The following is a 15557-nucleotide window of genomic DNA, read 5'->3' as shown; positions in this document are numbered from 1 at the left end:
TACGAAATCCTTTATTCTCCACAACACTCAGAAGGCGCATGTCTTTGCAAATAAAAACAAGTACTGACCGCGTTATTTTTGTTGCACGAGTTGAAGTTGCTGGTAGTTTCGAAAAGTTAACTTCTTCAATTGTCCGTTGAGCGGGATCACCTCGTTTCGTTTTAAAATTAGCATTTGACGCTACGTCGCTATGGTGTCTAGACACGTGTGTTCGTAAATTTGTTGTGTTACCGGAATATTTGACTCTGGCGGTGCAGGTTTTACAGACTGCATAGCTCTTGTCATAGTCTTTACTGCCTTCTTTTGTCCTAAATCCAAAATAAGTCCACACATCATCTTTGAAAGCTGCGGGGGCCGGCTGTATCCTCTCCTCTTCAGTCATCAGTTAGCTAGCATCACACACGTCCACTGACTGTTCTACTTCGTTCTTTTGGCAAACTAGACGCTTCTACAGTTATCGCGAGACCTCGTTTTTACGTCATAGTAAAGGCGGTGAAAACTGCAAACCAGTGGCCGGAGTTTGAATTCCAACATACAAAAGAAATAAACAGTAAATGCATGTCATTTTTCAATTAAAAAAATCGATAACAGTGATTTTAAATATCGATTCAGTATCATTGCGCGAAATATCGCGATATTTGGTTGTATCGATATTTTCTTACATCCCTAAAGGTGGTGGTGATTTTCCCATGTTGTCTTTTTGTAAGCAGAGAAGTTTCCCGTTCGTTGGAACTTTGTGGGCTGAGAGTTTCGAGCTCTGTGGAGTTTGTTTCACAGCAGTTTAATGCAGTGGGAATAGTGGGAATAATTGATTCCAGATTCCATAGCATGTGAAGCATGGGAATTTCAGGCTGACATGACCTCAGAGAAGCCAGCTGTGGATATGGAGACTGGCTCAGAGCCCAGAACTGTACAACAGGCCACGATGAGAAACTGCTTCACCTGCTGGTTTCGGTGCAACACAAATGGATGATGAAGTGTTCAGGCACTTCCTGAGGCTGCAGATCCTCTAGTCATATAGTCATGTTTATGCACTCGTCCCGCCAGCTGGCCCTTCTGTGAACACACACATGAGAACTCTGAGGTATTTTCACTTTTGGCTGTTTCAGTCCACATGAAAACATTATGGGTTCTTCCCAGTATAAAAGACGGGCACGCTAACTCTGATGTGAAATCTTTATTTCAAACACGTACGTAACACAGATCTCTTTTTGCTACTGCTGGCCTTCACACACAAACTCGATGAAAGAGCAGCCAATCAGAACTCTGCTCTGTTGCCCATTACTGTTTTTGTTTTTACACTGTTGTGCTGCTCTAAGCTCTCTTTGCATTTAGTTTGAGAACACATGTGAATACAATGTAACTAAAATGACATTTGACAGCAACAGTGGTGCACATGGGTGACATCATCAGTCCTCTGCCACCATGGCCTTTCAGACATCCTGTACGGTCAAAGTAAGAGCCTTTCTGTAAAGACCTTTGTGACATTGTTGCATTGTCTTCCCTTTGATGCTTTAGTGTATAACTACTGCGCTGACAACGGCGGATGTTCTCACCTGTGCCTGCCACGGCTTGGAGGGCTCTCCTGTCGCTGCCCGGACGCGACTGACGGTCAGTGCGAGGAGAAGGTCCTGTGAGCTGAAGACGACGGGACGTTTTCAACTTTTCTTACTTGAACTTTAACATTTCTGTAGTCATTTTAGAGTCTTATGAGCTTTTGAAAGCTGTTCAAACCTCACTGTGTCTGTCCTCACTGGTTCTCACATCTGCTGATTGTTGCAGTCCAAAGTGAAAAACACAGATTTACCTGATTGGGTGATGAATATGTGACAAGGTACCGTTGTTTATAGTTTATATTGTGTACTTTCAGTCTGCTTGTTGCTTTCTGATAGATGTGCTCTAAAAGGTTTTTGTGTCAAATATTCTTCTGGAGTTAGTGATGACCACAGTGCCTCCGAGTTTTGTGAACAGTGTTTCCCTGCTTTGACGGGTTTGTCTCAGGTTTGACTCCTGGATTTTCACACTAGTGAGTTAGTGCTTCTGCTTCATTTACAGGAAACAAATGGAATAACTGTTAGTTTCATACAGCATTTCTTCAGTTCAACTGTACCAATGTGACATGATTATATAGCTCAGCAACCTTACATGATGAAATGTGACTTTTCGGCAGGACTAACATACTCAGTGATTCTGCAGGTGGACCTCTAACAGGGAGCCTGTGACAAACATTTATTCTGTTTGTTCTAAACCCCGCAGTGTATTTTTATATGAATGTAAATATTTACCCAATATGCCAACAGTATTCTGTCTTGTTTAAATGGTGCTGATGTAAGCCTGAGATCTACCTGATGATGGTGATTGCTGTGACGGTGTGTGAAACAGTGCTCCTGTTGAACTCTACCTCCAGTCTGTGCTCCATTTTTCAGTGATGATTAAAGATAAACAACTGGTGTAACTGAAGTTCTCGCTTATTTGAAGCCATTTTCCTCAGGTACGGAAGACCTAACAGCCAACATGTTCATCAAACCATTTAATCAAATCACAATCAGGATTTTTTTTCTCTCCGAAACTCGATAAATTCAGGACATTCAGCTGAATTTCCATGTTTAAAATGGCCTGTATTTATATAGCGCTTTACTAGTCCCTAAGGACCCCAAAGCGCTTTACACATCCAGTCATCCACACATTCACGCACACATTTACACACTGGTGATGGCAGCTACATTGTAGCCACAGCCACCATGTTTAGGATGTGGTCCATGTAATGTCTAAATACAGTGTAAAACTTTATTGGCATAGATCATTATTTCATTTGAATATTACCATCCACAGACCTGGTGTGACATGCTATTGTTCTCCAGTATGAAAACAAAAAAAACCCAAACCCCAAACTGCACTGTGTGTACAATAAAGTGTTGTACTGCTATCTTTGTATTGAACAGTAGACTGGTGACCTGGTCCACTCCTCTCCAGGATGTACCCCTCTGTAAATAAATGTGTGGGACAGCCTCCTTTCATTTGATCAGTGTTGCATAAATAAGAGCCACTCTAAGTACAGTGGTCCCTCGCTATAACGCAGTTCACCTTTCGCAGACTCGCTGTTTTGCGGATTTTTTTGCATGCTTTTTTTATGTTTTATTTTTTGACAGCGCATTGTGTTCTGCGTCCTGATTGGCTGTAGACGATTGTCAATCAATCTCATGCCGTGTCTCCTGTACAGTACAGAGTGTGTTCAGATTGTCAAATTTACATAAATCTTCGATCGCTAGCAGTGTGACTCTGAAGTGCTGCACTGTATGTTTGTAAGTTTCCTCCCCAACAAACAACAATGTTGACGAAACGTCGTCACCTGCGGATGCCTTTGGTACCGTGTACATTTTAGGACATCGTCAGGTCTCAAGAAAACATTTGTCAGGTATCAGACAAAAAAATGTCAGGTCTCAGTTCTCAAGAAAAAACATTGGACATTTGAAAGCCCAGTGCAGCAGCAAATCGCTCGTGCTTCACAAGCTGGACCCACAGAGTCTGCTAAGGTTTGTCACTGCCATAGTAGATATGAGATTTATATAAACCCATTTAGAGTGAGGTCCATGTAAATTTACCATTCTCCATTTGTTTATCTTCTGACAGCGTAAGATTACAAGTGTGCTCCAAAGCTTCCTTTGCCTGTTAGACGTGGGAGCAGAAGTTTTTGGCACTGCATTTTAAAATGAAAACATATTGCATTTATTTACAATTAAAGACACACAGAGCAGGAGGTGTGTTACTGTTTTACATCCACAGACACACAAGCAGGCAACATGAGGTCAAGTTATGGCAATTTTATTTGTGTGTTTCAGTGCATGTATTTAGATTAGAGTTTTTAAAAAACAAACAAACGTCCCAAGAAGAAGGATGGGGAGAAAGAAAGGTGGAGAGAGGAGGAAGAAACTATTGATGTCCTCAAACTGGATGCTGCTGGGTCAGTTCTTCCTCAGCAGGCTGCTCCAGAATCCCCTCCTGTCCTCGGCTTGCTTTTCTTTTGCCTTCAGTTCTTTTAAGGTTTTGTTGAGCTGCTCCTCGGCATCTTTAAATGTTTCTTTCAGCTGCTGTTTGGCCAGTTTCACTTTGTGTTTGAGGAGCTCTTTAGCTTCCTTTTTGAGCTTTCCTATTTCTTTAAGTGCGTCTTAATAGGTAGATAGGCTTGTTAGAGCCTGCCAGGACCCTATCACTCCAGATAAAACCCTGATAACTCATAACCTACATGGTAATTTCAAGTGTGGGGCATGCATTAATTGCCAATATACCAAAAATGTTAAATCATTCAAAGACGCTATAGGTGACAAAACCATTGCCATAAAGGGCTTTATCACATGCAGAACTAACAATGTAATCTACATGATACAGTGCCCATGCAATAAAATATATATAGGAGAAACATCCCGCCCTCTTAAAGATCGAATTAATGAACACAGAAGTTCAATCAAGAGGAATGATTTAACCAGCCCTGTTGCAAGACACTTCAATGATAAACATCCAAATTCACCATTATTTTTCCGAGGCATTGAAGCCATTAAACTAAACCAAAGAGGTGGCAACATAAATTTTATCTGGAAAAAAAGAGAAGCATCTTGGATATTCCGTTTTAAGAGTCTGCACCCCAGAGGTATGAATGAGGATTTTTCTATCAAAGAGTTTTTATGAGCTACATCTCCCTTTTTTTTAACCAGTTAAATTACTCTCACGTGAGTAATATTTATTTAATTAATCTTATTATTTTAGCCAAAGAAGAAGTAGCGCTTCAGACATCTCATCTTAAGTCTACAATTCAAGTCTAAATTTTAGATATTTTACATTTTAGAGACATAAATAAGGATCTTTTAACAAATGTGTTCCCATGTGATGATGTAATCTTGTTTTCTAATTCAAACGTGCTTTTACCATTCAACCCCCCCCCCCCTTTTTTTTTAAACCTGTGTGTATATTTATAGCATCCTCCTTATGCATTTCATGCATGTGTTATTTTCAGACGTATGGGGGTTATGTCACCCCCCCTCCTCCTCATCAGTAATGATCTAGTCCGGTATTTTCTTGGGCGTGACTTAGCCAATTAACCAATACCTACCTATTATATGTCAGCTGACCTATCTATGAAGTTTTGACTGGTTAATTTGGAATTTTTTTCTGTTTCCTGTCTTGTATTTAAGCAATTTTAAAATGTTCTACTATGACCCTGATGAAGGCCACAAGCCGAAACGCGTTGGTCTATTATTAAAGTTGTTCATCTTCCCTCAAGTGTTGCTGGAGTTCCTGCTTTGTGATTTCTTTTCTTTTGCCTTCAGTTCTTTTAAGGTTTTGCTGAGCTGCTCCTCGGCATCTTTAAATTTTTAACTGCAAAATGAACTGATGAAAATGGTACAAAGGTTAAAGTACCACATGTGCTGTAGTGAAAGCTGCAGCTGTTTTATTGATAAAGTTAAGGACAAAAAAACAAAAGGATTAATCACCCCTGTAACTGTGTCACTATACATCAGCATTAACAGGACCTCAGTTTGTATCTCAGACCTGCACAGCTTCCGTTTTAAACACTTGATGTACTCAGCTGCATGAAGAGCGTGTTTGAGTTTCTCTAACACAATTAAATAAAACCTGATGAAGGTCAAAGGTCACAGTTTTCACAGTTTTTTGCAGATAGTGTGTTATTTACCATAAAGTGATTCAGAGTTATTCATACCAGAGTAACCAGAGAGGATCATATCTTTTTAAATATATAACTTTCTACAGGACTGAATATAATATCTTTATGTAAAGGTCTGGAGCCTCTGGGGAGTATCCGAGTATTTATAACATTACACAAAGCAAAGGTCTCCATCACAGTGTTCATGAAATGCTGGGTTTATCCATCTCCTGGGGCGGGCCTACAGAGGAGCTCTGAAGATTTCCCTGTGAGGGAGCTGCTGGTGAAGATCATGAGTCCTGCTTGATCAATGCGATGAGCTTCAGTGTTCCTGGTGTTTCTGAAATGATGCCTCTTTCAGTGGGTCAACAGAACTTCTGGCACAGGACAGCTGTGATGAAAGAACGGGAAGAAGTTTCTCCAAACCTCTGGACCCAGAAACCCAGCTTGGTCCTGATGGTCTCCCTCACTAGTTTCTCTCCAGGGTGAATGTAGCTGTTATAGATAATATAGACTATTATTAAATAAAAAGAACAACTCACACTACACTACTGAAACCTTCTGCTGATGTTTTTAAAGTTTCCATGTTACCAGGCTGTAGAGATTTAAACAGTTTTAGATCCATCACACTCACAGTCTTATGTTAAAATCTCAAAGGACAGCGTTATATTTTTGATATTAACAGTAACTCTGGGCCTCTGTGGAGTGTGCAGCTGATCTCATCGCTGTCTAAAAATGGATTAAAAAACCCAAAAGAAGTGCTGAATCCTTCAATAACACAGACTATTAGAAGAGCAGCTGTCTGTGTGAAGCACTTGCTGCAGGGTTGCACCATGAATGTATTCAGTTGCCAACAAAAAGCAGGACTCAGTGCGGGCAACTGCCATGAGTCTGACGATGTTGGGGTGAGACAGTCTCCTAATAAAACAGAAACATCACGTGGCTCAGATTGAATCTGAATTGTAACTTGAATAAATGCTTTTGAAAACTGAATTTGAATTAGTCTAATTTGAAATTCAATTTATGGTTCGGAAACTCCAGGTCCAGCTCAAGATTGCCACTTTCGGTCCGCTGGTAAAATGAAGTTCGATTACTCTCCGCTTGATTAGTCTTGAACCGGAACCGGATGTAAGTTCCAAATAACTGAATTTTGGAACTGAAACTGAATGGTGAGAAGTGAAACTGAAATTATTCGAGAGCTACATTTTTAAAGGATATAATACAGTTTCAAAGCAATTGAATTCAATTTCAATTTAGTGACGATCATTCAGAAACCATAAGTTGAATTCAGTTGAATTGAATTGAGTTCAATCTGAGCAATTCAAATGTAACTATTCAAATTCAGTTTCTGATGGCACAGATTTCTGCCCATACTGTAGTTCTAATCATAAAGGTGTAAAATCCTATTGTTCAGGGGCAGATCTACAAGCAGTGTTGGAAAGGTTACTTTTAAAATGTATTCCACTACAGATTACAGAATAGATTTCGTTACGTTACTGAATGAGAGTAACGTATTCAATTCAATTCAATTTTATTTATACAGCGCCAAATCACAACAACAGTCGCCTCAAGGCGCTTTATATTGTACAGTAGATCGTACAATAATAGATACAGAGAAAAACCCAACAATCATGCGACAGTGGGAAGGAAAAACTCCCTTTTAACAGGAAGAAACCTCCAGCAGAACCAGGCTCAGGGAGGGGCGGGGCCATCTGCTGTGATTGGTTGGGGTGAGAGAAGGAAGACAGGATAAAAGACATGCTGTGGAAGAGACACAGAGATTAATAACAGATATGATTCAATGCAGAGAGGTCTGTTAACACATAGTGAGTGAGAAAGGTGACTGGAAAGGAAAAACTCAATGCATCATGGGAATCCCCCGGCAGCCTACGTCTATTGCAGCATAACTAAGGGAGGATTCAGGGTCACCTGGTCCAGCCCTAACTATATGCTTTAGCAAAAAGGAAAGTTTGAAGCCTAATCTTGAAAGTAGAGATAGTGTCTGTCTCCTGAATCCAAACTGGAAGCTGGTTCCACAGAAGAGGGGCCTGAAAACTGAAGGCTCTGCCTCCCATTCTACTTTTAAATACTCTAGGAACAACAAGTAGGCCTGCAGAGCGAGAGCGAAGTGCTCTAATAGGGTGATATGGTACTACAAGGTCATTAAGATAAGATGGGGCCTGATTATTTAAGACCTTGTATGTGAGGAGCAGGATTTTGAATTCTGGATTTAACAGGAAGCCAAAACAGGAGAAATCTGCTCTCTCTTTCTAGTCCCTGTCAGGACTCTTGCTGCAGCATTTTGGATCAGCTGAAGGCTTTTCAGTGAGTTTTCAGAACTTCCTGATAATAATGAATTACAGTCGTCCAGCCTGGAAGTAATAAATGCATGAACTAGTTTTTCAGCGTCACTCTGAGACAGGATATTTCTAACTTTAGAGATGTTGCACAAATGGAAGAAAGCAGTCTTACATATTTGTTTAATATGTGCGTTGAAGGTCATGTCCTGGTCAAAAATGACTCCGATCATTAGAGATAGGTTGATCATATTTAAGATTGAAGCATTAATTAATGGCAGGACTTCTTTGAGCAGTTTTGTAGGAATGGGGTCTAAAAGACACGTTGATGGTTTGGAGGAAGTAATTATTGAAGTTAACTCAGAAAGATCAATTAGAGAAAAAGAGTCTAACTTAACATCAATGGTACTAAGAGTAGCTGTAGATAATATTACATCTGTGGGATGATTATTGGTAATTTTTTCTCTAATGATAAAAATGTTATTTGTGAAGAAGTTCATGAAGTCATTACTAGTTAACGTTAAAGGGATGGTTGGCTCAACAGAGCTCTGACTGTTTGTCAGCCTGGCTACAGAGCTGAAGAGAAACATGGGGTTGTTCTTATTTTCTTCAATCAGTGATGAATAGTAAGATGTTCTGGCTTTGCGGAGGGCTTTCTTATAAAGCAGCAAACTTTTTCTCCAGGCTAAATGATGATCCTCTAAATTTGTGACACGCCATTTCCTCTCCAGATTAGGGTACGAATAGGTAGCTATTTATATATTTTCATTATGTTCTGTATTTCAAACTGTAAACTGTAAATTAGGCTTGTTTGGTCATATTTTTTTTGATTGCATTCTTGTAATTTTACATGCTTGTACTTTTAATACATTTTTGATAACATAAAAATAAATTCTGAAAGAAACCTGCATTTTTCAATACAAAATTCAGATATTTTCGAAATTGATTTGGCATGCAGTGTTACATTAGTAAAGTATAATATATTGCATTAGAAACTTTCACAGGATCAGTACTGGACTATATCAAGTTCTGTATTGCAAATGTGACTGTGGACAAAAGCATTCAGGTTTTCCCAAACCAAAAACCCTGGATGACCAGCGAGGTCTGCACACTCCTCAAAGCCCACAATGCCAACTTTAGGTCAGGTGAGCTGCTCGAGCTGACCTGAAAAGGGGTCCCACCTGTCCAGCAACAACACATGGCATGGAATAATAGACAACATAAACCACAGAGGCAGAACTGTGAAAACAGAAAACCTGAGTGTGCAGCTAGCAGAGGAAATAAACAGCTTCTTCGCCCGCTTTGAAACACCACAACAGCAGCACTCATCTGCCTCAGCCCTGCTCCCATCCTCAGCCTCACCTGGTTCCTGCACCGCTCCACTCACTGTAACGGAGCACGATGTCAGCTGTGTGTTCCTAGCAGTGAACCCCAGGAAGGCGGCCGGTCCAGATGGAGTACGTGGTAAAGTGCTAAGAGCATGTGCCCACCAGCTCACCCTCATCTCCACCAGAATCTTCAACCTCTCACTGGATCAAGCAGCCATCCCATCCTGTCTAAAGGATGGGATGGCTGCTTTGAGAGACTAGTCCTTCAGCACACCGAGGATTACCTCCCCCCAGAATTCGCCCCCCCCCCCCCCACCAGTTTGCATACCGCACAAACAGATCCACAGAAGACGCCACGACCCTCCACTCGGTGCTGAGTCACCTAGAACAGTGGCAGAATGCTCTTCGTGGATTACAGCTCAGCCTTTAATACAATCATCCCAGACATCCACTGCTGACCTTCCACCACTCACCCATTGAGAGCCTGCTAACTTACTGCATTACAGTATGGTACGGCAGCTGCACTAAGGCGGATAGAGCCCCTAAACAAAAACAAAAACAAAACTGAAGTAATAGTCTTTGGCGCCAAAGAAAAACGATTACAGGTCACCAGAGAACTTCAATCTATACATCTAAAAACCACAAACCAGGCGAGAAATTTGGGTGTAGTGATTGATGCAGACCTAAACTTAGAAAAACACATTAAGACAATAACAAAGTCAGCTTACTATCACCTCAAGAATATATCAAGGATAAAAGATCTGATGTCTCAACAGGACCTGGAAAAACTAGTCCATGCATTCATCTTTAGTAGGCTTGATTACTGTAACAGCATCTTTACAGGTCTACCTAAAAAATCAGTCAGACAACTACAGCTCATTCAGAACTCTGCTGCTCGAGTCCTCACTAAGACCAAAAAAGTGGACCACATCAGTCCAGCTCTGAGGTCCTTACACTGGCTGCCTGTCCGTCAGAGGATAGACTTTAAAGTCCTGATGCTGGTCTATAAAGCTCTGAATGGTTTAGGACCAAAATACATCAGTGACCTCCTGACCCAGTATGAACCTTCCAGATCCCTCAGGTCATCTGGATCCGGTCTTTTATCAGTTCCCAGAGTCAGAACCAGACACGGAGAAGCTGCATTCAGCTTTTATGCTCCTTATATCTGGAACAAACTCCCAGAAAGCCTCAGATCAGCTGAAACACTCAGTTTATTTAAATCCAGGTTGAAGACTCACCTTTTCTCAGCTGCATTTGAATAAAGCACCAAATCCACACTTTTAAGCTTAAATTTCAAAACTTACTCTAACTACTGATTTTATCTACTGTTCTGATTTTATCTGTTTTGATTTTATATACTGTTGTTTGTTGTTTGTTTGTTTGTTAATTAGTTAGTTAGTTTATTTGCTTGTTTTAATCAATTTTAAATCATGCTTTTTATTTGTTCTTGTTTCTAATGTCTCTGTAAAGCACTTTGAATCACCTTGTTGTTGAATTGTGCTATACAAATAAACTTGCCTTGCCTTGCCTTGCCTTGCCTTGCCTTACAGCCCCTATAAACAGAAGAACCCAAACTGCTGAAAAATGGCGAATTTTTTTTCCAAATGACTATTTTTAGTGGATGTTTGATATAGAAGCAGAATGACAGAATGTTAAAAGAAGTTACTTTTAGTCGTTCTAAGCTGGGCATTGCGTTCTCTGGCTGTTCAAAGCCATGGAACTTCAGACTTTCCAAGCAAATAATGATGGCCATACTGATGTTCTTTTCAGTACATTTTACTTTATGTTCATTTTCATTTTTATGATGTTTCTATTTTTACATAATTCATCCCACATAGCAAAATTGGTATGGCCTGGATCTGTCCCACACAATGTGCTTACACATGGCCTGCGTACCGCAAAGAATGACGGCCCTATGGTGGCCCAGATCTGTCAGCCTAATGTGTACCTTAATCAAGCCATGTAATAACAACATGTGCCGGAACATAATAGTGCAAAAGTAACATGACAAAACTGTTCAGACAGTGAATGGGCTGATTCTTACATAGCGCTTTCCTACTCTCCCAGATTACTCAAAGTGCTTTGTGCAACATGTCACATTCACCCAATCACACACTTTCTCTAAACTGACTGCTTCCTAACTACATTCACACTCTTGACACGCAGACTGGAGGATCCAGGGATAAAACCACTAGCCTTCCGACCAGTAGGTGACCTGCTCTACCTCCTGAGCTACAGCCACCCAGTGATAAACATGAGTCACTAGGTTTTGGATAAAGTGTACACTCACAAACCTGTCAAAGCTGCATGTGAAACGTTGGCTACCATAGCAGTATAGTATTGCAACATGGCATTTGGGTCTTCTAACTAAAGTAGGAAAAGAGGAACATAAATAGTGCCATCATTGCCGGACCTGGCCCAGATCTGGTTGACATACACCCTGCCATGACACCAGTCAGTCAGAAAAAGTGCCAGCTTGATGCTGGATCCGGCCCAGACCTGTTTTCTATGAGCCTGGGCCACATAAACCAAACCACAATCAGACCAGATGTGGCATGCCATCACATAAACAGTGCCATCTATGCCAGGCCTGGCCCATATCTGGATGATATACCACTTACCACACCAGAAGTCAGCCAGCAGTGCTGGCTTGATACCAGATCCGGGCCAGACCCGTCTGCTATGTGGGATGACTTGTTCTTTTGGCGTTTTAGTTGTGGATTATGTTTGGGCTGTGTCTCTTGCCCTTTCAGTATAATATTGTTTTCTTGTGCTTCTAAGTGTCCCTTTGCTTCCACTATGTTTCTTTTTAGGTTATGTAGTATGGGTTAGGGATATTTTGTATGTTGCTTTTGTTTAATAAAACCGCCTTTTGGATTATTCCCTGAGTTCTGTTATTTAGTGTCACAGAGCCAGCCTTGACATATAATTGTTCTTTCAATTTTTGCTAAAGATTACAACGAATTGAGATGTAACGCGTCCCAGAGGTACAGTAGGTGGCCCAGAGTAAGACGGTGTTGAAAGTTAGACATCAACTATTAATGATGAATTTTAATGAATTTTTGAATACGATGCAATATTTAAGTAATCGTATAGAATTGAATATAAATGTCCTTTAATTTCTGAGGAATATTACAGTAAATCTGGATGAAACTTGGCACAGAGGTATGTGGTGAAAGCTGGACATCAACTATCAAGAATGATTTTTAATGAATTTTTGAATATGCAACCAGACTGTCCCGGTGGCTGTATTGGGCTGTCCCATTGCAATTTGTGTGTCACGTGTACGTGTGACTGTTCGGGTCTAGGCTAATTATACAACTGTAGCTGTATAATTATGTATTAACACAGCAAACTGTCCATCGTAAACACATTTAAAGGATGTGACCATATGACACACCTGCACAGAGCCGCACATCAGTGCAATCAAACACATCTGCCTCCAGTTAATCCAAACCAGCAACTGTGACACACAAACAAACCAGTCCACAGCAAAAATGGGGATGAGTCAGTATATTAGTCCACCATGTTACATCTGTCCACAAGGAATAATGTCAGTTATGTGGTTTTTCTAAGTTTAACAGTCGTGAAGGACGTACGCAAACAGATTCAGTGAATTTAAAAAAGTTCCCAACAGTGTTTTTGAGTTAAGAATATTAATAAAAGGAGCATCCTGCTGATCTGTGTATAATTAAGAGGAAGTTTATGTTTGCCAAATCCTCACAGGTCCATTTAGGAGCAGAGGTTTACTGACTGAACATAAAAAACTATCATCATAAATGAATGCATGAAGAAAAATCCCTGTTTAGATCAAAAAGGTCTGTATAACTTTAGTTTCATTCATTAATGGTTGCTCATACTAATGCGTGTGTGAAGTCACAATATCACTGAGTTTATTTATTGTTTCATCCTAAGATACAAACTCTGTGCACATCAGCGATCTAACCTTTTATCATCAATGTCTTTAAATGAGAAAAGGGAAGCTGACTTGGGTTGGTTAGTGGGGTTAGCTAACTGCCCACAGCTGTGACTGTGGGTGTGGATGGGTGTCTGTGTGTTAGCCCTGTGACAGACTGGGACCTGTCCAGGCTGTAGCCTCCTCTCACACTGAGACAGCTGGGAGAGGCTGCTTTCATCGATATTTCTGCTTGAGTTCATCTACGATTAAAGAATATTTATCCCTCAGATGTGTCTGTGCTGGGGTTCTCAAAAAGTCCTTAACATTTTAGTGTTATTATTTTTAAGAGAATCTGAACTTATTCTGTTAACATAGTTATATAAAAAAACACCCAGCACGCCCCTGCGGGCGGTTTATCCTTCAAGCTCGGGTCCTCTACCAGAGGCCTGGGAGCTTGAGGGTCCTGCGCAGTATCTTAGCTGTTCCCAGGACTGCGCTCTTCTGGACAGAGATCTCCGATGTTGTTCCCGGGATCTGCTGGAGCCACTCGCCTAGCTTGGGAGTCACCGCACCTAGTGCTCCGATTACCACGGGGACCACCGTTACCTTCACCCTCCACATCCTCTCGAGCTCTTCTCTGAGCCCTTGGTATTTCTCCAGCTTCTCGTGTTCCTTCTTCCTGATATTGCTGTCATTCGGAACCGCTACATCGATCACTACGGCCGTCTTCTTCTGTTTGTCTACCACCACTATGTCCGGTTGGTTAGCCACCACCATTTTGTCCGTCTGTATCTGGAAGTCCCACAGGATCTTAGCTCGGTCATTCTCCACCACCCTTGGGGGCATCTCCCATTTTGACCTCGGGACTTCCAGGTTATACTCGGCACAGATGTTCCTGTACACTATGCCGGCCACTTGGTTATGGCGTTCCATGTATGCCTTGCCTGCTAGCATCTTGCACCCTGTTGTTATGTGCTGGATTGTCTCTGGGGCATCTTTACACAGCCTGCACCTGGGGTCTTGCCTGGTGTGATAGACCCCAGCCTCTATGGATCTTGTACTCAGAGCTTGTTCTTGTGCTGCCATGATTAGTGCCTCTGTGCTGTCTTTCAGTCCAGCTTTGTCCAGCCACTGGTAGGATTTCTGGATATCAGCCACCTCCTCTATCTGCCGGTGGTACATACCGTGCAGGGGCCTGTCCTTCCATGATGGTTCCTCGTCTCCCTCCTCTTTCTTGGGTTTCTGCTGCCTGAGGTATTCACTGAGCACTCGGTCAGTTGGGGCCATCTTCCCAATGTATTCTTGGATGTTCCTTGTCTCATCCTGGACTGTGGTGCTGACACTCACCAGTCCCCGGCCCCCTTCCTTCCGCTTAGCGTACAGCCTCAGGGTGCTGGACTTGGGGTGAAACCCTCCATGCATGGTAAGGAGCTTTCTTGTCTTTATGTCAGTGGCTTCTATCTCCTCCTTTGGCCAGCCTATTACCCCAGCAGGGTACCTGATCACGGGCAGGGCGTACGTGTTGATGGCCCGGATCTTGTTCTTACCATTCAGCTGACTCCTCAGGACTTGCCTGACCCTCTGCAGGTACTTGGTGGTTGCAGCTTTTCTAGCGGCCTCTTCATGGTTCCCATTCGCCTGCGGGATCCCCAAGTACTTGTAACTGTCCTCTATGTCTGCAATGTTGCCTTCTGGTAGTTCAATCCCCTCAGTTCTGACTACCTTCCCTCTCTTTGTTACCATCCGACTACACTTCTCCAGTCCGAACGACATTCCAATGTCATTGCTGTATAGCCTGGTAGTGTGGATCAGTGAATCGATGTCTCGATCACTCTTGGCATACAGCTTGATGTCATCCATGTACAGGAGGTGGCTGACAACTGCTCCGTTCTGTAGTCGGTATCCGTAGCCAGTCTTGTTAATGATCTCACTGAGGGGGTTCAGGCCTATGCAGAACAGCAGTGGGGACAGAGCATCTCCTTGGTAGATCCCGCACTTGATGGTGACTTGTGCTATGGGCTTGGAGTTGGCCTCTAGTGTTGTACGCCACATCCCCATTGAGTTCCTGATGAAGGCTCTTAGGGTCCCATTGATCTTGTACAATTCTAGGCATTCCAGTATCCAGCTGTGGGGCATTGAGTCATAGGCCTTCTTGTAATCAATCCAGGCAGTGCACAGGTTGGTCAGTCTGGTCTTGCAGTCTCGGCTGACTGTTCTGTCTACCAGTAGCTGGTGTTTTGCGCCTCTGGTATTCTTGCCAATTCCTTTCTGTGTCCCACTCATGTATTGACCCATGTGCCTGTTCATCTTAGCTGATATGATGCCTGACAGGAGCTTCCATGTAGTACTGAGGCAGGTTATTGGTCGGTAGTTGGAGG

At 42.0% G+C, this 15557-nt stretch overlaps 1 protein-coding gene and 1 long non-coding RNA gene across 6 annotated transcripts in view; one reads left to right on the top strand and one right to left on the bottom strand.

Moving 5' to 3' along the window:
* Nucleotides 1-2455, top strand: part of LOC309708664 (nidogen-1-like) — a 37115-nt gene extending 34660 nt beyond the window's left edge. For all 4 annotated transcript variants that reach the window (XM_082536897.1, XM_082536896.1, XM_082536898.1 and 1 more), the window contains one exon: nucleotides 1519-2455. In XM_082536897.1, the coding sequence (XP_082393023.1) occupies nucleotides 1519-1637 (119 nt within the window). In that variant the 3' untranslated portion in view covers nucleotides 1638-2455. The remainder of the gene's footprint in view (nucleotides 1-1518) is intronic.
* A 2966-nt stretch (nucleotides 2456-5421) lies between these two features.
* Nucleotides 5422-15557, bottom strand: part of LOC309708679 — a 255636-nt gene continuing 245500 nt past the window's right edge. The window contains exons 2-3 of one of the 2 annotated variants that reach the window (XR_014277308.1): nucleotides 9316-10819; nucleotides 5422-6151 (exon numbers count right to left, since the gene is read on the bottom strand). This is a non-coding gene — a long non-coding RNA (uncharacterized lncRNA). Of the gene's footprint in view, nucleotides 6152-9315; nucleotides 12421-15557 lie in introns of those variants that run through there. The other variant, XR_014277309.1, reaches the window with a different exon arrangement.

Source organism: Aulonocara stuartgranti (assembly GCF_965226115.1).
Source record: "Aulonocara stuartgranti genome assembly, chromosome: 6".
Classification (NCBI taxonomy): Eukaryota; Metazoa; Chordata; class Actinopteri; order Cichliformes; family Cichlidae; genus Aulonocara; species Aulonocara stuartgranti.
This window is presented reverse-complemented; position numbering and strand designations above follow the sequence as displayed.